Source organism: Miscanthus floridulus, chromosome 10, assembly GCF_019320115.1.
Source record: "Miscanthus floridulus cultivar M001 chromosome 10, ASM1932011v1, whole genome shotgun sequence".
In the NCBI taxonomy this organism is placed as follows: Eukaryota; Viridiplantae; Streptophyta; class Magnoliopsida; order Poales; family Poaceae; genus Miscanthus; species Miscanthus floridulus.
This window is the reverse complement of record NC_089589.1, coordinates 42,641,068-42,662,029: the sequence shown is the minus strand read 5'-3', so window position 1 is coordinate 42,662,029 and position 20,962 is coordinate 42,641,068. Positions and strand designations below refer to the sequence as shown.

Here is a 20,962-nt window from a genome sequence, read left to right as displayed (position 1 = left end):
TCATTGAAACTATAGTCTGACCAGCCGTACTTAGCCTTTAGGATGAGCAGCTCAAGCACAAAACGTAGTAATGTCCAATGTGTCGGACAACCCTTTTCAACACCATACACAGTCTCCTTCGATGCTTTTGTCACTCTTTCCAAATTTTCTAGACCTTTCGGGCTATTTAGTAAAATCTCTGGTCCAAGGGTTCGAATCATGTCATCTAAATCATCTTCAACTCCGACACGTGCTCCACCATCATTATTGGCACCACATTCATCGTTACCATCCCAACCACCAGCATCACCACCTTGTTCATTGCCAAACTCAAAATCCATTCGTGCATCAAGCTCTACTGAATATTGGGACAGGGATTCTATGGTTTCGTCGTCGTATTCCTCCTCATCCTCGTCGTTAACATTAACCGTTTCATCATGATGAATCCACACTGTGTAGTCCTCAACAAATCCTCACATAATCAAATGTGATCTGATGATAGTCACATCTGTCCATGCCATACGGTTCTTGCAATCTTTACAGGGGCAAATAATTATATCCTTATTCTCTTTCAATGTCGTTGCATGCTTCGTTGCGGCTTCAATAAATTTATCCACCTCTTCACGGAAACCTGCCTTGAACCTTAATGAACCATACATTCAAGAGTTCCTGTACTCCATCTTTTACAACAACAACAAAACAAACATTAAAGGACTACTTATTTAGATATATATAAAAATGAATCAAAGTAATAATTATTTGAGAATAATTGTATATACCTCAGATATATATGAATATAAATCTAATATAATTACATGAAGCATACAAACACACCATGGTAGAGAAAAATTAATTAATGGCCCATTTATCCATAAATAATTAAAATACATATTTATTGATTACAATAAATAATTTTAAAGACAACAATTAGCAATAATTATACTTTACCCAATATCTTTCATACAAACCCTAGTCCAATTTTATCAAACATAAATTTACAAAAATGAAATTAATAAAAAACCAAACCCTAGATCTAGATCACATGCACATGAAACATCCATAAAACTAACTAATGGTTCACTAAAATCAAGAAACATGGACCAAATAAGGGTATGATCTTGTCCCCCCTAATTTACCCTAGTACATTTAAAAGTTGGGTCTAATTTGCTCATAAATAGCTCAAGCACCATAGAAGAGAGAGAAAAAACAAAACTCTAATTACTCACTAACCAACCATTAAAACTTCAAAAAAAAGTTTGGAATAGCATTTTCTTACCTTCTACAACCTCTCCATCAAAGGATTTGAGACCAAAACCTTTCCCCCTTAGTAGAGCAATTTTTGGGAGGTGCCCAAGGCCTCCCCATCTTTTTTTCACGGGTTGGAGTGAGTGATCCGATGAGGAAGAAGGAGTTGCATCTGTTTTATATGGGGGGCATTTGTAGGGGCGGCTGGTGATTGAGCCGCCCCTACAAATCGGTGCTATAAATACGGGGCCATTTGTAGGGGCGGCTCAATCACCAGCCGCCCCTACAAATACCATTTCTAGAGGCGGCTGTTAATTGAGCCGCCCCTACAAATCAGACCCCATTTGTAGGGGCGGCTCGTAACACCAGCCGTCCCTACTGTTCCGTTTGTAGGGGCGGCTGGTGTCTGGGCACCCTAGCACGCCACTATAGGGGCGGCTCCATCACCAGCCGCCCCTACAAAAAATTTGAACCGTTACTAAAAATCGTTTTCTACGTAGTGCTAGTCTCGGTTGGTGTTTCTAAACGGAACTAAATGTCCTATTACTCTCGGACCAAATTCTGGCCAGGACTAAAACCAAAAATCGAAAGTCTATTCTCTAGCCATGACAGTAGCGTCGGTGTCTGAAAAGAAAAGTTGCATGCAAGGATGCACGGTTGTGTGTTGCATGCGTGTACTTGTGCTTGGACAAGATGGTTCAGTAATTTTCAAGCTGTGTAGGAGAAAACACAGGGTCACTCAGATTTGCATACTCCAGACAACTTGGCAGGATTCGATGATACCAAGCTGTGGGTTCAGCGATGAACCGGGCAGACAGTCTGCGGCTAGGACGACAGTCTGGTGATCGGTGAATCATGCCGATCAGATCAGCGTACAAGACAACAAGGGTATCATGGGAGTTGTGGCAGGACTGGGCGCACAGCGGTCGGCAGGGTACAGGGCACGGCAGGATGTTGTGGATGTTGATGGAATTTGCAATAGGCGATGGAGGAGAGGTAACGTTCAGCTGACCAGACGTCAGGCCCGGTGTTGTGGTGCTCGTTGGCGACCAGCGGCGAAGGTGTTCGGTCGTGGTGCACATGGCGACTGCTGGGAGTTCGCTCTCGGGAGCGACGGACAGGGTCGAGGCGAAAAGCATCTCGTTGGCGATCTGTCTGTGACTTTTTTTTTAGATAATGGAAAATTTCCGGCTTCAGCTTTTTTCTAGGAAAAAGCACCGGTCCAAACTTATTACAGTAGCACACTCATAATTAAAACTTATTACAGTAGCACACCCATAATTAGAACTTATTATAGATTCAGAACTAAAGTTCAAGACAGTAATAAAGGACCATCCATGCGATGTGAAGAACTCCATGGCTCTCGATTCTAGTAGCTTGCGAGCGTCAAGAATCCATTCCTTACGTCATCCGAGCGCTGCAATAGAGCCCAAAATCGTAACCAGCACGCCCCTCGGAAAGAACCTGCAAAAAAGTTTTTGGGTAACCTTTATAAAAAACCAAATCGTTCCTTGTGATACTTATTGCCCAGCAAAACACCACAACCCTAGTCAATAAAACATGATTATATTTGGAACCTCCTAGCTTTTACCAACTATTGGAAAGATAGTTCATGTTCCTTGGCGGATTAATACCAAACAAAACAAACATAGCACACTAAAGAAAATTGGCATAATGGCAATAAAAAACAAGTGTCGGATAGTTTTAGGTTTGCTAAAAAACAACAATACTTACTACCATTCCAATTGTTTTTAGCAAGATTGTCTTTTGTCAGAATCACCCCCTTTTAAACAACCACTCAAAAAACTTAATCTTCAAGAGCACTTTCATATGCCAAATTTCCTGGTAACTTTAATCATGTTATTGACTAGGTATTTGTACATGGATTTAATAGAAAACAAGCCATTATTATTTAAGTTCCAAATGAAAGTATCCCAACCCTCATTTAAGTTAATAAAAGCAACTCTCGCAACTAGACTTTGCTAATCCAACAGTTTGTTCCCAACTAATGCCCTTCTAAAAGACACTTTGAGAGGGGTGGAATTAAGTACATCAGCCACTGTTGTTTGTTTCTTACGCACTATATTAAATAAATTCGGGTATTGTATTTTCAAAGCTTGGGAGCCTAACCATTTATCGAAAAGGGTATGATCCCATTTTGCAACCAAATAGATTTGAGTATTGCTCCTCATATTCTTTTGCTTGGCCAAAGCAAAATAATTCACTTATATGGAAGTTGATTTCAGACCTGATAATTGTTCAAAAGTACCAAACAAAAGTTTTAAATTTTTTTGCCTATTCAATATCATGGTCCAAAAATAGAACCGTGGCATCTGTATATTGTAAGATAGACAGACCGTTTTCCACTAGATGTTTACAACCCCTTTATTTGGACTTCCTCCTTGGCTCTAGATAAAATGATAGCTAGCATATCTACAACAATATTGAAAAGGATCGGTGATAGAGGATCACCTTGTCTAAGACCTTTCTTGGTCTAGAAATATGAGCCCATTTGATCATTAACTTTAATGCCCACATTCCCATCTTGAACAAAAGCCCCGACCCAATCACACCACACCGGATGAAACCCCTTGATTCTTAGTGCTTGCTAAAAGAAATTCTAGTTCACCTTATCATATGCCTTTTCAAAATCAATCTTAAAAATAATTCTATTATGTTTCCTTTTATGTAACTCGTGCAAGGTTTCATGTAAAATAACTGCACAGTCCATTATATATTTCTCCCAAGTAGGCATGCTATTTGGGATGGTTTAATTATGCATTGAGCTATCTTTACAATTTGGTTTGTAGCCACTTCAGTAAAAATCTTGAAGCTAACATTTAACAAACAGATAGGTCTATATTGTTCTATTTGTTTAGCTTCTTTAGACTTTGGTATTAAAATGATTGTTACGAAGTTTAGGCTATGTAAAGGCAATTCTCCCTTATAGAAATATGTGAACAAAGCCATCAGATCATCCTTAACCTCATTCCAAAATACATGATAAAACTTTGGAGGAAAGCCATCAGGACCTGGAGTCGTATTATGGTTCAATTGGAAAATTGCACCTCTAATCTCCTCGTCTGTAAACTCGGCGACCAAGAGTTCATTTTCCTCTGTTGTAACTTGAGGGATGTCATCACAGTATGACTCATCCATCACCAAATTGTTATGATCAGATGGCCCGACTCTGTACATGAAAGAGATTTCTATTGATAGAGCTTGGACAGTGATACGCGGGGATTTCAATTCCCACTCTATACAAGAAAGAATCCTATCCAACTTTTCAAATGTTGGAATTTCTAGGTTGTTAGCCCAAATGAATTGTCTACTAGAAAGTTCCAACTCCCTTAAGTTAAAGGCATCAATGATAGCATTAAACAAGAATGGCCATCTATCATTGTAATTGGCATTATTTTTCTCTTGTGGCCCTCTAATGATGTTAAAGTCACCACCTATTAAAATCGGTAAGGTTTCTTTAACACATAGTTGGACTAACTCTGTTAAAAATGCCTCTTTAAGATGATGTTGAGCTGCCTCATAGACAGACACAAGAAACCATTGAAAGCCATCCTGTTTATTTCTAAATTTCAATTTTACAAAGAAATGTCCTTCTTCTATCTCACCAATGTCGAACTCTAGAAGGTTTATACCTACTAGCATACCACCAGGTCTACCACGATGAGGTTTACAGTGCCATAAAAAGTCCTTGCCGCCACACAAATTTTTTAGAAAATTTGGTGAGTAGTCCCTCCTACCGGTCGTTGATAAAGCAACAAAACTTAGCTCCTTTTCCCGCACCAAATCAAACACAAATCTATGCTTTTTTGGGTCACCTAACCCATTACAATTCCGAAATATGCCCTTCATTTGTTAAACTAAAGGTTCTCTTTTTATTTTATTTTTTGAACTTGATTTATTTTTTCAGGGCACCACCTATAGATCACATAGATCACTGGCTTTCCCCTTGACTCATACCCTCGGCTATCTCACCACAAAGGTGGTTAATAGCTAAGAGATCAAGTTCATCCTCCGAATTTATTAAGTTACAGTCCAATTGTTTGCTACTAGCATGTAGTTCCTTTTGTTTAGGCAACAAATGCAGTCTGCTCCTTTAATTTCCACATGCTTAAGGTAGTCAATCGATTTAGTAACACTAGTATTATCTGAACCTAACAAAACCCCCCACCTTACTGATATTAAGAGCAACAACATCATTAGAGAACTAAAGAAAAGATGCGTTTAAAATGTTACCTGAATTATTAGGTTCCTCCAATTTTTTGTATGCCTTTAGCTTGGCCGCTCTCTCAGTAGAATTTAAAGGCCCATGTAAGCATTTAACTACCCAAGTCTTGGCCGAGTCAGATAACCCGGTCGACTTTAGCTCCAAAATGGATCGTGAAAGAACAGCTGCCTGTGTCCTGGGCTAGGCTGTTTAGAACCAAGAGCGGGCCCACCAGCAGAACTGCGTGTACAGATAATTCAGCCCAATTTGGACTCGTTTTCCCTTCCCATCCAAGGCCCAGTGCTGCCCCATGGCCCATTTTCTCTAGCTGAGGCCCAAAGACGTGTTCTGCTCCCGCACGCACGCGCATAGAGGAATTATATGCCATTATACATGCTGAATATTAGCCATTTAGTTGTCAAAAACAAATTGATAGCCCTATATATTTTGAATACCCAGCCCTAAAAATTCTGGGCCCGCCACTGTTTAGAACTCACCTAAGCTGGAGCCAGAACGCGACCTATTGTGCTCAGGGGATCAAGTCCCCGCTGCAAGAAGGCGGCTACAGGTTACCGTCCCTGTTGCTAGAAGGAGCAGGTCGAGGATTAGATTAGAGCGCAACACCAACACTCAAGACAGAAAATCCCTTTTTTTCACAGCCTTCGCCATCTCTCGAGATAGAGATTCCTTGCCTAGACGAGGCCGGAAAGCGACGCGACCCATCGTCGCTTTCTGAAAAAAAAAAATCTTCGGAGCCATATAGTAGGACCTATCGCCGACGGCGCTAGTTCTCCGGTGACGATTCCGACAGGTATAGGCCGTTGGTGTCACTGATAAATAAGACAAGGATTAGATGACTCATTCAACAACTTGATTCTGTTTATCCGTGGCATCGGCAAAACCACCCGTAAATAAAACCAATATATGCCCTAAATATTCTTAGTTGATTTATTATGAAAGAAAAATATTATTTATTAATTGAAAAAATACAGCAAACGATCGTAGTATCTGCCGGAGTACTTTTTAAAGTCAAGCACGGCGGTCAACGCCGCTCCGACTGGTCTGGGGAGGAGCTTTATTGCTTCCGAGTCTCGTGCAGAGCTACTGCGGAGGAGTCCTCAGACAGAGCAGCAAGGTTTGATGGTGAAAGGCTGACGAAGGGAGGAGGGGGGAAAGCTGCTCTGCTTGTCGTCGGCGCGAAGACCCGGGCGGCGGCGAGTTTCGTCGTGAAATCAGCGGGGCGCCTATCGGCCGGCGGTGAGGTGCGCGGCCGGCTAGTCGGAGTCCGGTGCTTTCCATCGCACGTACGTTTCCTTCTCTCTCTCTGTCTGTCTTTTTCCTCTGAAATGCAGAGAACCATTTCGCGTCAGATGTTTTAGAGCTTATTTTCTCCCCAACCGTCAATCTTGTGCAGATTGGTGAAATACATATGCATAAGCATTTGGGATTTTGGGCTACTAGGGGAGGGTTGTTGCGACGTAGGGATGTTGGGGGGTAATTTCTTGGAAATCACAATCTTGGAGGGAACTAGTTCCCCGGTTGCCTATAAAATTCATCCATTAGGTCGCTCCATTTTTTGGAATCACAGAGATTTTCCTGTGGAGCATCCAATTGGCTCCGCTGAAGAAAACTTGCGATTCAAGGTCCCTCCTGAATTAAACTAGATAACCCTTTTGGACTGTGGGAATTGGGAAAAAAAATGAAAGATAGGAGTACATTGCAATTGGGATGACAAATGCTAGATAAACCCATGAGGCCATGAGTTGCCTTAGTCGAGTTTACTTAAATTCACACCAAAAGGGTATAGGATTTTAGGGAGACAGGTACTCTAGCTCAAATTTCATTCATGTATCCTTAAAAAAGTGGTGAAATTTCATTAGGTTGTACTATGCTGAGTGTCCTTAGAATTCTTATTCATGCTGACTGAACTGTTCAAGGCTCAGAAACTAAAACCAAATAAAGTACCCTCTGCACATTGACAGATGAAGTTAGATAAATCAACATTTGCCATGTCTTGCAAATAATGACATTTAAAAATTATTTTCTATCAGGTTATCAACTTTAGATCTTGATCGCGGGACCCGAATCATTGGCCAACTGGAGCAGAGTATCCAGAAAATAAGCTTATGAGTACAGATCTCATCTATGGGTTCAATGAGTCAAAAAATTAAAATTTTCACAGAAGATGAGATTGCAAGCATTACTAGCAATTATAGCACTCTTATTGGAAAAGGTGGTTTTGGAGAAGTCTATAGAGGGGTCCTTGATGCTGACAATGATCTAGTCGCGGTGAAAAGGTGTTTCCGACAAGACTTGCGTGATGAGTTTATGGAAGAAGTAAACATCCACAGCATGATGAACCACAATAACGTGGTGAAGCTCATAGGGTACTGTGTTGGTGAAAGTACTCTGATGTTGGTAACAGACTATATCTCCAACGGAAACCTTGATGACATACTCTATAGAAGTGACGCTCCTATCCCTTTGGATGTAAGATTGGGCATTGCAATAGGGTGTGCAGAGGCACTGAGCTACATGCATTCGATGGATTCACCAAGTGACAACCATATTTATCATGGTGATATTAAACCAGCCAACATACTTTTAGATGACAATCTTACAACAAAAGTATCAGATTTTGGACTGTCAAGGTTTCTTTTCAGTGGTTCTACTCAGTTCACTACAACCTTAAAAGGAAGTATGGGTTACATGGATCCTGTATATTTTCATGAGGGGTGTCTGACCCCGAGAAGTGATGTATATAGCTTTGGTATAGTCCTCTTGGAACTGATAACTCGAAAAAGGGCAAAATATGGGGACGTTAACCTAATTCCTACATTCAATAAAGCCTGTGCCAAGGGGAAAGGATTGAAGGAACTATTTGATGCAGCAATAGCTGAGAAGGATAATATGAAGGTTCTTAAAGAACTGTGGAAATTAGCATCTCAATGCTTGTCACTGAACATCCATACACGTCCTCAAATGAATGAAGTGGCAAAATGCCTTCGGCTGCTCAAGAAAGATCTAAAGACTAGTCCACAATCCATATTGGCAACACACTCCATATGGGCCAAACCGTACACACAGAGCTCAAGGCCTCCTAGTTTTACGAAGAAATTGAGCTTTTTGAAGGGAAGTACTAGCTATTCTAAGATTCTATCTGAACTCTACAATGTAAGAACTTTTACAAAGGAGGAGATAAATGAAGTCACACATAATTACTCCTATCTACTCAGTGGAGGGACATCATCAGCAACTGAGGTTTATAAAGGAACACTTGAGGACAATACAATGGTGGCGGTGCATAAATTGATTTATGAGGACTCTGAAGAGGCATTCATCAACGGAGGGATGGTCGTATCAAAAATTGCCCATAAGAATATTGTCAAAATTTTGGGTTGTTGTTTGGAATCCCAAACTATTGCTTTTCTGTACGAGTATGTTGCTAAAGGCAGTATCTCTGACATTTTGGGTAGCCAGGAAGATTTTCCACTAGATTTGCGTATGAGGATCGCAATTAAGACTGCAGAAGCATTACAATACCTGCATTCATCAGAGACTGGTATCATCGGACATGGTAGTGTTTCAGCATCCACTATACTTCTTGATAATAACTTTGTACCGAAGCTCACAGAGTTTTCAAGGGCATGCATGCTTTTCAAGAAGAGTGAAAGTACTACTGGTGTAATTAGTAGCAGCCTTCTAGAAAAAGCTGTCAACAACGACCCGTCTCGCTATGGTTCTGTGTTGATGAACCTGGAAAGTGACGTGTACAGGTTTGGTGGTGTTCTCATGGCACTGATTAGTAGGGATAAGGATACTGATCATGATGACCTCCTCGCCAAATTCACAAGAGCATATGAGACGGAAAAAACCGGGAAGGCATTGTTCGATAAGGATATAACAGCCGAAGAAGATATCATTCTGCTTGAAGAGTTAGGGAGATTGGCACTGAAGTGTACCATTTTGAATGCAGACAAGATTTTTATGAGACCAACAATGAAGGAAGTGGCAGATGAACTTCAAACAATTAGGAGATCTTGGAAGGAACGCAGGACCGAGGCAGCTGCACAAGTATCTGAAGCTACTACAGATGTGGTGGCAGCAGAACCAAGATTGCCAAACCTGATGCGCCACATGTTCGGGTACCGTCGAATCTCCACCAGTGATCCCATACGTGTAGGCTAAGTATCATCTATGGGAAGATCACCTAAGTATTTGATACTGATGTGTACTGCAAGCAGGCGTAGAATTGTAGTGATATTTGTCTTCCTCTTGTTCTTTTTTTTTAATAATGTACCTGTTTCTAGAATTCCTAGCTTGTATATATGTTTGTTTCCCTTTTACTTTAACATGTATTTTTTCCAGAAATATGATGTGATAAGTCAGCTAGGTGATGATCTTCATGTAGATCTGAAGTCATCTACTCCACTATTATATTGTTGGTCAGCTCGTGCTGTACACTGACAGAACATGGAGTTTTAGTGTGTATATGGACAATCATGGATGTCTTTTATGCCGTGTCCACTTTATTTCCATTTCTTATTCAGTCATCTTTGTGTTCTGAAGTACTACCTCCATTCCAAATTATAAGTCATTTCAATTTTCTTGAAGTCAAAGCATCTTAAGTTTGACCAAAATTATAGAGAGAATTACAAAGATTTATGACATCAAATAGTTATTACTATAAAAATATAATTAATGAAGAATCTAAATACTTATTTGATATCTTTAATGTTATTATTTTATTATGTAAATTTGGTCAAACTTGAGATGCTTGACTCTACAAAAAGTTGGTATGACTTATAATTTGGAATGGATGAAGTACATGTTTTTTTCGGTGATCTTGCACATCAACATATGAAAAAGCCATATTTTACCATCACTCTTAATCTAAAAAATATTTTACCATCGCTCAGAGCATTCATCTGCTTACTCATTGCTCTCAAAACATTTTGTGCTACTCTTGTCTGTATTGCAAACAAATGTACTAGAAATATTCATTCGTACAAATGATGAGGAGCAAACAAAGAAACAAGGCGAGTAGTTCATGTTAAAGTTGTAAAGCCAGTATAAGTTGGCAACTAGAGAATGGCTTCTGACTTGTGACTATGAGAGTAAACTTTTCATAAAACATCACTTATTTTGGGACTCGAGGGAGTACTTGTTGGACGCGGCCGCGAGAGAGTGGGTGGGTGGACAAATCAGTAGGCCCATGGAGCTGGTGCTGCACGTGGACTGGATCCACCCAGCAGCCCGCATTGGCGTATCGACGTTTCAGCGTGGACCGTGCGTCAGTGCGTGCTAGTCCGCAGAGTATTGGGCCTCAGTCGTCCCCGCTAAGGCCTAAGGCTTCAAAAATCTGATGCCATTTTTTTCTGCAAAAGAACCCATTAATTTGAGCCCGTTAGCTGCTTACTGAGATAATTTTCCAATTTTAGTTTATATACACACTTCAAGGGATCAAGACATAAACGCCAGTGCCGTACCTACAAACTGGAGGCGCATGTGTGAAACATAAGATAGGGCTCTAAAATCTAAGAAGCCAGCCAAGCAGGCCGGCGGGCATTGGCACCGGTCTTACATTCTTCCGGTCCAATTAGCTAATCAACAATCTAAGGCCTATGTTGTAATGTTGCGTTTTATTTTCATCTATCCAATAATTGATTAACCATTATTAATTAGTATACTTAGGGCCTGTTTAGTTTGGTTTAGTCTCTAGACAGACTAAATCTTAATCCAGGGACTAAACATTAGTCCTAGACTGTTTGGTTTATAGGTGACCAAAGAGGACTAAAACTGTTAAAAAGGACCAAAACGCCCCTACCAATTGCCTAGGATCTTTTTTTGGTTGGGGAGGGGCAGTAACGAGGGACAGGGGTGTCTTTTTTTTTTTGGTCCTTTAGTCTCCTTTAGTCACCCTTTGGTGACTAGATGACAAAACCCATTGTCACTTTTAGTCACCTTGTTTAGCAAAAAAGGACTAAAGTGGGGTGACTAAACTTTAGTCATCCAAACCAAACAGACCCTTAGTGTAAATTTGGGGCCTTCAAACTTTGGAGGCCCTGAACAGTCGCACATCTTGCTCCTGTATTTACGGGCCTGATAAACGCAGACGGCTACATGAAACGTGTTGTACATGCCCTAAAGCAATAGTTTGGTTTTCTTGCTTGATTTAGACTGGTCACCAAAAGTACAGAACACAAGGCAACAAATGCAGAGTCCACTTATCTGTGTGATTCAACCATTCACAGTAGGAATGCATTCACCAATCTCATGCCAAATAGAACTGTGTGAAATAGTAATACCTAAACACACATTAATGAAAGGGCTTGTAATTCTAATTACATAAATGTTAAACAACAAGCAGAATCACTCTCTTTTTTTTCTCTTGTAGCAGCAAGTAAGCCAATCATCAACCTAAGTCAATTGAACCGGAGGAAGCAGTGGCCCTTGGAGAGTTCCATGGTCCATCCCAATTCCTAATTCTCTTGTCACCATGTTGACTGAGTACAGAAGAAAAAAAAAGTTCAGATCAGGGACGACCTAACCATTGCATGGAGTGCATGGACGACCCTCTTCTTGGAGCTGCGTCCACTGTGGCTGTGGCTGCCTCGCGGTCGTAGGTTCAGTCTGCTCGTTACAGATACTCCACTGAGGCTTCAGGAAGCTTCTGTTCGTTCCATGCGCGTGCTTTAGGCACATGCTTGCATCCCTATGTGCAAGGATCTTGCACCCCATTAATTCACACAAGCACCACACCCTGTCTATTTGTTGATTCTTCAATTCTCCGCTCCAACATGGTGAATCACACAACCGTCTACACCTTCTTGGCCCTCTCACAAACTCCACCGAGAGCTCACCCAGAGCCATAACACCATGAAGTCGTCTAGGTCATGCCGATGAATTAGAGTGATAAACACAAACTGTCACTTGACCCAACCAAGCCTAATGAGCAGAGTGGATGCACACTTGATACTCTCTAAGCACTAACAAAGTCCTTAATATTCAATTAAGACTTCCTAATCACTCTAATAGGGCAAATTACTCTCTTGGACTCAAGTATGTGTAGCTATATATGCCCTGGCATCCAAGTGAGATCCGAGTATATAGACCAAGCACCCAAAACTAGCCGTTGGAACTCCACTCAGCCGAAGAAATGCACGGGGTTTCTCGGGCTGTAGAAGTTCAGCGGCCTTCTACCGACTCAAGTCCAAAGTAGACGTTATTACACAGACAAACTCTAGTGGTGCACCGGAGTTGCAGTGACACTATTTCTGCTTTGTCAAATTAAAACACCCTCTCTATGACCAACCTCCAATGCAATATTCGGTGCCACACGGGAGAACTCTGGTGCCTTCTACACTTCTTAGCAAACCACACACATCTCTATTGCATCACTCCATGTAAACTCCAGTGCCCACATCGAAAAATATGCCTTGAGCAGCCAGAGAAAACGCTAGCCAATGCACTCTTCTAAAGCTCTGGTGCCACATCGGAGAGCTCCGGTGCCTACAAAAACTATGCAGACTCTTCCAATAAAACTCTTTTGAGTTTAACTTTAGGTTTCATCCATACTCTTCATCTGAGCTATCTGGTGCTAGTTTTCACAAGTGTGCATCATGTCCACTCACTAGACTCACTAAGGTTACAGTACCAGTTCATACCCCTTTTTATAGTATAGCTAAAAGAGAAAGTAGAAACTAAACTACTCTAAGTGTCTCTGGACGCCAAACAACCTTGAGAACTACCTCGTTTATTGTAGCCTTCAGTCATATCCTTTGAAGAATATTCGAAGTCAATCATTTGGGGCATGAAAACCATAAAAGACCGATCAATATGCATCGTTGTGACCTCACTAAGCAAGGCTACTTCCAAACACACGTTAGTCATAATGATTGTGTTGCATGGACGACCCTCTTCTTGGACCTGCATCCGTTGTGGTTGCCTCGCTGTCGCCCAGTTCTCAGTCTTCTCGTTACAGATACTCCACTGAGGGTTCAGGAACCTTCTGTTGGTTCCATGCGCGTGCTTCAGGCACATGATTGCATTCCTATGTGCAAGGATCTTGCACCCCATTAATCACACAAGGACCAAGTCCTCTCATTGGCTGGTTCTTCTTTACTCCAACAGGATGGATCCTACAATAGTCTACACCTTCTTGGGCCTCTCACAAACTCCACCGAGAGCTCACCGGGGAGGCATAGTACCATGAAGTCATCTAGGTCACGCCGATGAACTAGAGTGATAAATATAAACTGTCACTTGACCCAACCAAGTCTAATCAGCAGAGTGGATGCACACTTGGTACTGTCTAAGCACTAATGGAGTCCAACTAGCACTATAACACAACATACTTTTGCCGACACTTTCTATTGTAGGCAAAGGGCACCTTTACCGACAGATAACCTCCCGCGAAAAGTTTTGCCGACAGTTTAGAAACAGTCGCGCTAGAAGCCGTCGACGAAACTTTTGTCGATAGTTAACAGAATCCCCGACACTTTATGTGTAGGCAAACGGTCCACCTACGCCGACAGTTAAAACCTTTACCGACAGTTAACCCTTTGCTGACAGTTAAGACCTACGCCGACAGTTAAGACCTTTGCCGACAGTTTGTATGTTGGCCAAATCATTTCTAAGGTATTTTACAAACCAAACCCTGCCCAAAAAAACTGTCGGCAAAACTGAATAGATATAATTACAATTAAAATAATTTGACAAATCCACTTTTGCTCATATAGAAGGCATCACATTGAACAAATTCACTTGATTTTTGTATAAATAATATATTAGATCTTCCATACATACACCAACTTCTGCTACGTTCATAACCATTTTGGATTAAGCATTTTGAATTCTAGAGTATAACTTCTGCTACGTTTGGTGGTACAATGAAAGGAAGCATTTGGAAGTGAGAACTATCATTTTGAATCTACTTCATCTTCGCCATCGTTCAGATGCGCCTTGAGGCTCTGAATCTAAGGTTGGCCATTAACATTCTCCCAGATTGAATCGGTGCTTGGCAACTCGTATCCTTCCGGTCTCAGTGACAGCGCAAACTCTGGAAGATTAGGAACCGATTGAAGTGTGCTGCACCAGGAAAGTAGTGAAATTACCACTAGAGCAAAACAATAAATATGAATGATATAGGTTGTTCATCTATGTTCTTGAGCCTAATTCAAGCAGACTACCATTTCAATTTTCAACATGCTCTGAATATTGTTTTTGGGCAAAAGCAATTAGAATCAACAAACAACAACCTTCCAACTATAAAATTTGCCATTTCAGATGTATAGTTGGTCCTGGGATCTGGGGATTTACCTATTCTTGTTTTGCTCAAACAGATTCCCATACACTTGAAACTTCTTGTAAGCGACATCTGGAATTTTTGTGTGCAAGTTTTTCATGACACCCCAACGAGGAGGTACCCTACGTACAATTGAATAAGTAAAAGATCCCGTCAGCACATATTTTGATTAATTTAACCTATTAGCTATGTTGGAGTAGTAATGTAGTATCAGACCTTGTGACAGGATTTGCCAAGCAGAAACTCAAGCAAGCCCTTTTGCTGTCTGAAAGTAGGTCATCAGCTGCAGAGAGGCAGCAGACTGCGCTGATATGGTTGGCCGGTTCACCGCCCTTGTCGAGTACAAGACCATGGTAGTAATATGCTACAGCCTGATGGGCAAGATAATAAATTAACATCAGAAATTCAGTCTTGTGTATCTGAAGGGATTATATACGTTGTGTCTTCAAACAACCTTATGACTAGTGACAACCTTATGTCAAAAAGTTGGCAGAGTTGATACTTACCAAATTGTACCCAGATCCAGGCCCTATGACTAGTGACGAAGTAAGTTTTCTTTTAGTTGCAGAAATGGAAAACCCACCCTTTTCAAACTGCAAAAGTATATAAGATGAAGGATGAGCACTTGTCAACAGAAACAGTGTAGTTATGACATAAGCTTGGCCATTGAGTTCTATCTCTGAAGTGCCATATTATGTGAGAAATAACTGAACAAATATGTCCAACTAGTAAACTATATATATGTTTTAGCTCAGCAGTTAGAAGCACATTTCAATAAAGATGATAACTACCCAACTATTTTGAGAAAATAGCACAAACAAAGTACAAGAGCGCCAACATATAAAGTTCACACTGAAACATAAGCATACCCGATCACCCCAACTGACTCTTTTGCATCCAGTGCTATATGTCTGGGCCAGGCCAGAAAGAGCATGTGTGTTTTCCTCTGTATTTTTAGACTTTTCACTGTCATCCTCAAAATCTATTGACCATCCTAGCTCTTTTAAGCCATCCAGGTCATCTTCTACTTCTGAGTTCCACTTCTCCTCTGGCTTTGAGAAGCCTGCAGACAATTATTATTTAACTATTTGTAAAACCTCAATGTGATGTCAATCTTAACTGAGCACATGGAATATATATATATATATACTAGCTGTACACAAGAATGCACTAGATGACACTACAAAAGAAGGCCTGTTTCCGTGCAGATTCAAATTCTTGACAGCACATCCACACCCCTTTTTCCAATTAAAATTCCCATAGTATATATAGCTAAATTGACAAAGTGAATATGAGCATATCAAGAAGTGCAAACTTGGTCGATCCCCTAAATCATTATCCTAGTACATCACAAACTCTGCCTTGAAAAGGTGGTATACATCTAACCAATTAAATAAGTAGCAATATTGTTAGACGCTGAAAAAACTGAAGAAAATGTCAATTGTAGGACTGTGTTATGCAATACTGACCTGAGAAAAATAACTAACTTGCTCACAGGCTAGTCTCCTCTTTACTGACAATGTTGCCTTTTCACATTGAGAAGCCAACACTGTTTTGTGCAGTTGGACAGTACAAGCTAATTACAAATTCAGCACCATAATATCAAAAAAAAATAAGTATAACAGGTGAACTTACCTGAGCCAATGCCTGAATTGAGATGGCCTCAAGCATACCCTCCTGCAAGTAACTAGGAAAACTCTTTCTGCAGTTGAAAGCACAAGGTATAGTAAGCACTTACTTAAAGGAACATTCAGAGGTGATAACTTCAAACTTCTCCCGGCTAATATGCATTGAAGGGTGAAAAAGACAAGCCGAAAAGTACGGATTATAAAACACTGTTATGGCTGAAACACTATTCAAGATGATGCCCGCTTTAAAAGAGATGAAGCAAGCGAGTACAAAAAATCATGTAATCTAAAAAGAGGATGCAATGTTCACTGTCCAAGATTGGTGTTTTTCTTAGAACAACCTTTTTTTTTCGTTCGTCTAGACTGGTGGCATTGTCAGTCTAAAAAGGTCAACCAAATGGCAATGTCAGAAAACCATTCTTGAACATATGAAGTGAAATAGTATTTTACACCCAATGTACAGGTAGTTCATTGTGAACTTTGGTGACTGAATGAGAAGCTGTGAGACTGAACAGGATATAAGGTGGTCTTATCAATTCTTTGATTTATTAGGCTGTTGTAAACTCATAATTCAAACGTGTTTGGCATCGCTAAGCTGAAGAGTCCAGCTATTGAGAATATACAAGCATTCTTTCAAAACAATGCCAGCAGTCAGTTACCAGTACAAGTAAAGTTCAATGTCAAATACATCCTTCAATACAATAAGTTCCGCAGAAAGCATGCATATATTCCCCATCTTATCACTGACTAAACTTGATAAGAAAATGGGACAAACTTGGCAATATGTACAAACAAATCGCATAGAGAGAAGATAAACAAGAGAGCACATGCATGACAAGATCAGCACACTTGATGCTAAAAAATTAAATCAATTTCACCACACTTGATACTAAAAAATCGTCTCACCACAAGCTATCAACAGGATCTATAGGGGAAATTTAGTCTAGTTTTTCGAAACTAAAATCATCACATCACAGATCACACACAACCTGCAATTCTATGCCAAATGGAGAGACAAAGTTCATAAGAAAAGGAGCATACCAATCAAGCAATGGCAGTAGAAGAGCATATGAAGACTAGAAGGCCAACTTGCACGTGCTCCCTATAGATAATATTATCAACGCTAATTAATCACACAAGGCCATACAGATAAGGCGAAAACCTGAGCACAAGAAAACTTACTTTCAATCTACAGTTCATGACGACTTGTGTACAAAGAAAAATCGAAGAGTTGAATCCTTTAGTGCTTCCTTATTGGATATTAATCAACATGCACAAGAAAGAAAAACTCAGAACTGGTCTTTTTGCAACGAGGACACATGTATGCATTTCAATAGTCCCAAGACTAACGTATACTTGCACTTGCAGCTTAAAGTTCAATTGATTCCCTTCTCTCTTTTTTATATAGAATAGTCACATCATGTTTTTCGCATAAAGGACTAAAGTAAAATGACTATGAATTGCCATTAGTGTGAATTTTGTCTTAATACTTGAAATAAGTTGTAGATCCGGCACAACAAAACTTACATGCAAGTGATGGATTGTGATGTGTACAAGATATTGAATCCAGCTGATTCCTCTGCAAAATCAACTAAAGAAGTAAACATCGCATCTAAATCGGGTTCCTTCTCCATAGAGGGGAAGAGATGTGGATCTAGATTGAATGAAAGTTTGGCAAGAGAAGCAACACAAACCTTGAATCTTTCAGTCCTTTCTCACATTTGTCTCGTCCTTTCTGCCACCAAGAAAAAAGTACAAGAAAATTAGTTATCCCCAAACCCTTGCACACAAGGGAATGGGATGGAAGGAAAGGGATGCCGAGGTGATGCACCTGGATGCAGAGGGGAACAGGGATGCAGCGGTGGTAGCCCTCTTGCTCATCGGCGGTGGCCTAGGGCTGCGGTGGTGGCCATCCCTTGGGCGGCGGGGTCTAGGGCCACAGCCTGGGGTGGCGGGATGCTGGGGCGATGACAAGCTGGGGCGGCGGGGAGCTGGGGCGATGGAGGGCTGCGGCAGCGGCCGTCCCTTGGGCGGCGGGGTCTGGGGCCGTGGCCTAGGGTGGCGGGATGCTGGGGCGACATTGGGCTGGGGCGGGTGGAAGCTAGGGCGACGGCGGGCTAGGGCGGCGATGACTGGGTGGCGCTGTCTCCGTCGGCCTTCGACGGCGTGCGGCTGGAGCGACGGCTTGGGCGGCGTAGGTACGCGGGGTTGGAGCAGTGGCTTCGGCGGCATGACTGTGTGGGTGGACGGGAGGATTGGGCCTGGTGACTGTTTGTTTTATTGGGCTCAATATTTCGCTCGAAGTTCAATCTCCCGCGCAGGTATTTCACATCTACTCGGTTGTGCGCCTACCCCTTTTAACGACACTGTCGGTGTTTCGTACAAGCACCGGCAAGTAAATTTATAGTAATGCGCGTTAGGTTCGGATGGTGCGCTAAAGGACACAGGAATTATATTGGTTCGGGCGGAACGTCCCTACGTCCAGTTTGTTGCTGCTTGTGTTATTAGCACCGTAAACGATCTGTAGTAAGGGATACAAACTGCCGAGAGAGGGACTGCTCCCAAGTCTCTGATCGAAGGATTGAAAGGTGGTCAAGAGCTTCGTAGCTGCTTGAATGTGTGTGAGTGCGTTCTATTGTTCGGTCCTATTTTTTCCCCCCGTTTGATGGAGGACATGCCTCCCCTTTTATAGATGAAGGGGCTGGCTTTACAAGGGTGAGAGCTCCAGGATGCGTACTCTACTTAGCCTTGTGGCTCATGTCTACCTGGTCAGGTCCTCCATTCTGATGAGTGCGAAGGAAGATAAGTGCTTATGATGTCGTCAATATCTCTGTAGGATGTCAGATCAGTCACAGCATGCTGCCCCCAGGGTATGGGCTGTAGTACAGTGGTTTTGACTTAGGGGCCTCCCCCAGCCTTGCTCCACACGCCTTCTGGTTCCCATGATTCCTGTTGGGAGAATTCGGGGTCGGGGTCCGGTGTAGCGCCGTGGCCAAGGCTCTCTGACTTGGAGGACCTGAGGGGTCGGGAAGAGGCCCCCCCCCGCTTCCTCGGGTCCACAGCGCGGTGACGGAGTATCCGTCGTTCGTGGAGATAGCAAATCCGTTCTTGGAGTGTAGCGGTTGTCGTATATCTTCGTTGGGTTCCGTGTCCCAGAGCTGAAGGCGGCGCCTACAACTCTACAGAGTGAGGTGCACGTACCTGTAATACCTTTTGGGCTCTGCGGCGCCCGGAAGGGTCTAAAGCGTCAGTCCTGTCGTTCCCTGGCAGTTCTTTTCCTGTCAGGGTGCAGGGTATGGTCGTTGGAGCCATGGTTGACCCGAACGTCTTGTCTCGTCCTGTACCCATCGTTATGAGGGATAGATATCGATCAGGGCGAGGCTCGTTCTGGGCCGTCGGATGAGACGGAGGCCAGTCCCTATCTCTTGGGCGAGACTAACCCTATCCCTCCGGGATCGGGCGAGGCGGAATCTATCCCTTAGCCTTCGGGCGAGACCGAGCCCGCCCTATAGGCGTCGGGCGAGACGGAGATTAGCCTTGAGCCTTTGGGGCGAGGCAGGGTTATCCCACAAAGGCGTCGGGTGAGGCTGACCCCACCCCTCTGGGATCGGGCGAGACGGAACTCATCCCTCAGCCCTCGGGCGAGACCGAGCCCGTCCTCAAGGCGTCGGGCGAGACGGAGTTTATCCCTCGGTCCTCGGGCGAGACCGAGCCCGTCCCAAGGGTGTCGGGCGAGGCGGAACCGAACTCCTGTCATTCGAACAAAGGATGACATGGCGCCCTTATGCGTCCAGAAGTTTTTTACGTTCGGTGGTTATCGGTTCCACCTTCTGGGGTACCCCGGTATTAGGTCCCCGACAGTAGCCCCCGAGACTCTAGGTGATTCGGGCAGAACCGCCTGGAGGGTGTTTTTTGATTTCGCCGAAGCTAAATTGCCGAAGGGTGCGCGCGAGCGCACCCGATGGGTGTAGCCCCCGAGCCCCCGGGTGACTCGAGTAGAGTCGCCCGGGGGGTTGTATCGGCCCCTTCGCGGGTAAGGCTGAAGGACTTAGTTTTTCATCAACTGGGTGTTTTTTCGAGTGGGTCGTGGCGTCCCGTTCGCTGGGGACTGACTCGGGGCTATCCTAACTGGTGCTTCTGCCCCTGATGGCGGATCGTTCGTGGATTCCTTCTTAGTTGGGCTGGCCGGCGAGTTGCTGGACCCTAGGTGGGCCAAAGAGAAAAGAAACAGGCCTTTGTGGCTTGCGCTTCCCCGGTGGGCAGAGAGTCCGGATTCGCTTGGGGAAGGCGAACCGTCCGCCGAGATTTTTGGGATAAGAAGATAGGGACTGCGGGCGCGTGTCCCGCGACGCGACGCGGGGGCGCGCGTGGCAGGCCCGGAGATCGAGGCGGACGATTGCCCTTCTCGTGTCCGTCGCCCCCTATAAAACCGCGGGGTTCGCCCCCAGGGTCCCGTATTTCGCTCCCCTTCCTTTGCGTTCTGAGACATCCGCCGCCAATCTTCCCAGCCCCTCATGCCCGCATTGCCACCGTCGGCCGGCCTGCGTTCGTGTTCCAGCCGCCGTTAAGCTCGCGCCT

The 20,962-nt window shown here is 43.0% G+C and overlaps 2 protein-coding genes across 2 annotated transcripts; one reads left to right on the top strand and one right to left on the bottom strand.

The window, feature by feature from the left end:
* Nucleotides 1–6,465: 6,465 nt before the first annotated feature.
* Nucleotides 6,466–9,966, top strand: LOC136490091 (uncharacterized). Its single transcript, XM_066486578.1, has 2 exons — nt 6,466–6,753; nt 7,501–9,966. The coding sequence occupies exon 2, from the start codon at nt 7,595–7,597 to the stop codon at nt 9,635–9,637; it is 2,043 nt and encodes a 680-aa protein (XP_066342675.1). The 5' UTR covers nt 6,466–6,753; nt 7,501–7,594; the 3' UTR covers nt 9,638–9,966.
* Nucleotides 9,967–15,780: 5,814 nt separating this feature from the next.
* Nucleotides 15,781–18,616, bottom strand: LOC136488489 (alpha carbonic anhydrase 8-like). The gene is made up of 3 exons (XM_066485410.1): nt 18,216–18,616; nt 16,392–16,458; nt 15,781–15,819 (listed from the first exon to the last, which is right to left on the bottom strand). The coding sequence occupies exons 1-3, from the start codon at nt 18,614–18,616 to the stop codon at nt 15,781–15,783; spliced, it is 507 nt and encodes a 168-aa protein (XP_066341507.1).
* Between the last annotated feature and the right edge of the window lie 2,346 nt (nt 18,617–20,962).

What these genes read in the sequence shown, in the direction of transcription:
- LOC136490091 (XM_066486578.1), top strand. Translation starts at nt 7,595, where the DNA reads ATGGGTTCAATGAGTCAAAAAATTAAAATTTTCACAGAAGATGAGATT.
- LOC136488489 (XM_066485410.1), bottom strand. Translation starts at nt 18,616, where the DNA reads ATGCCGCCGAAGCCACTGCTCCAACCCCGCGTACCTACGCCGCCCAAG. An exon ending in CTGTTCCCCTCTGCATCCAG is followed by an intron (nt 16,459 to 18,215) that starts GTGCATCACCTC and finishes TTTCAACTGCAG; the next exon opens with AAAGAGTTTTCCTAGTTACT. An exon ending in CAATTCAGGCATTGGCTCAG is followed by an intron (nt 15,820 to 16,391) that starts GTAAGTTCACCT and finishes AATTGTCTGCAG; the next exon opens with GCTTCTCAAAGCCAGAGGAG.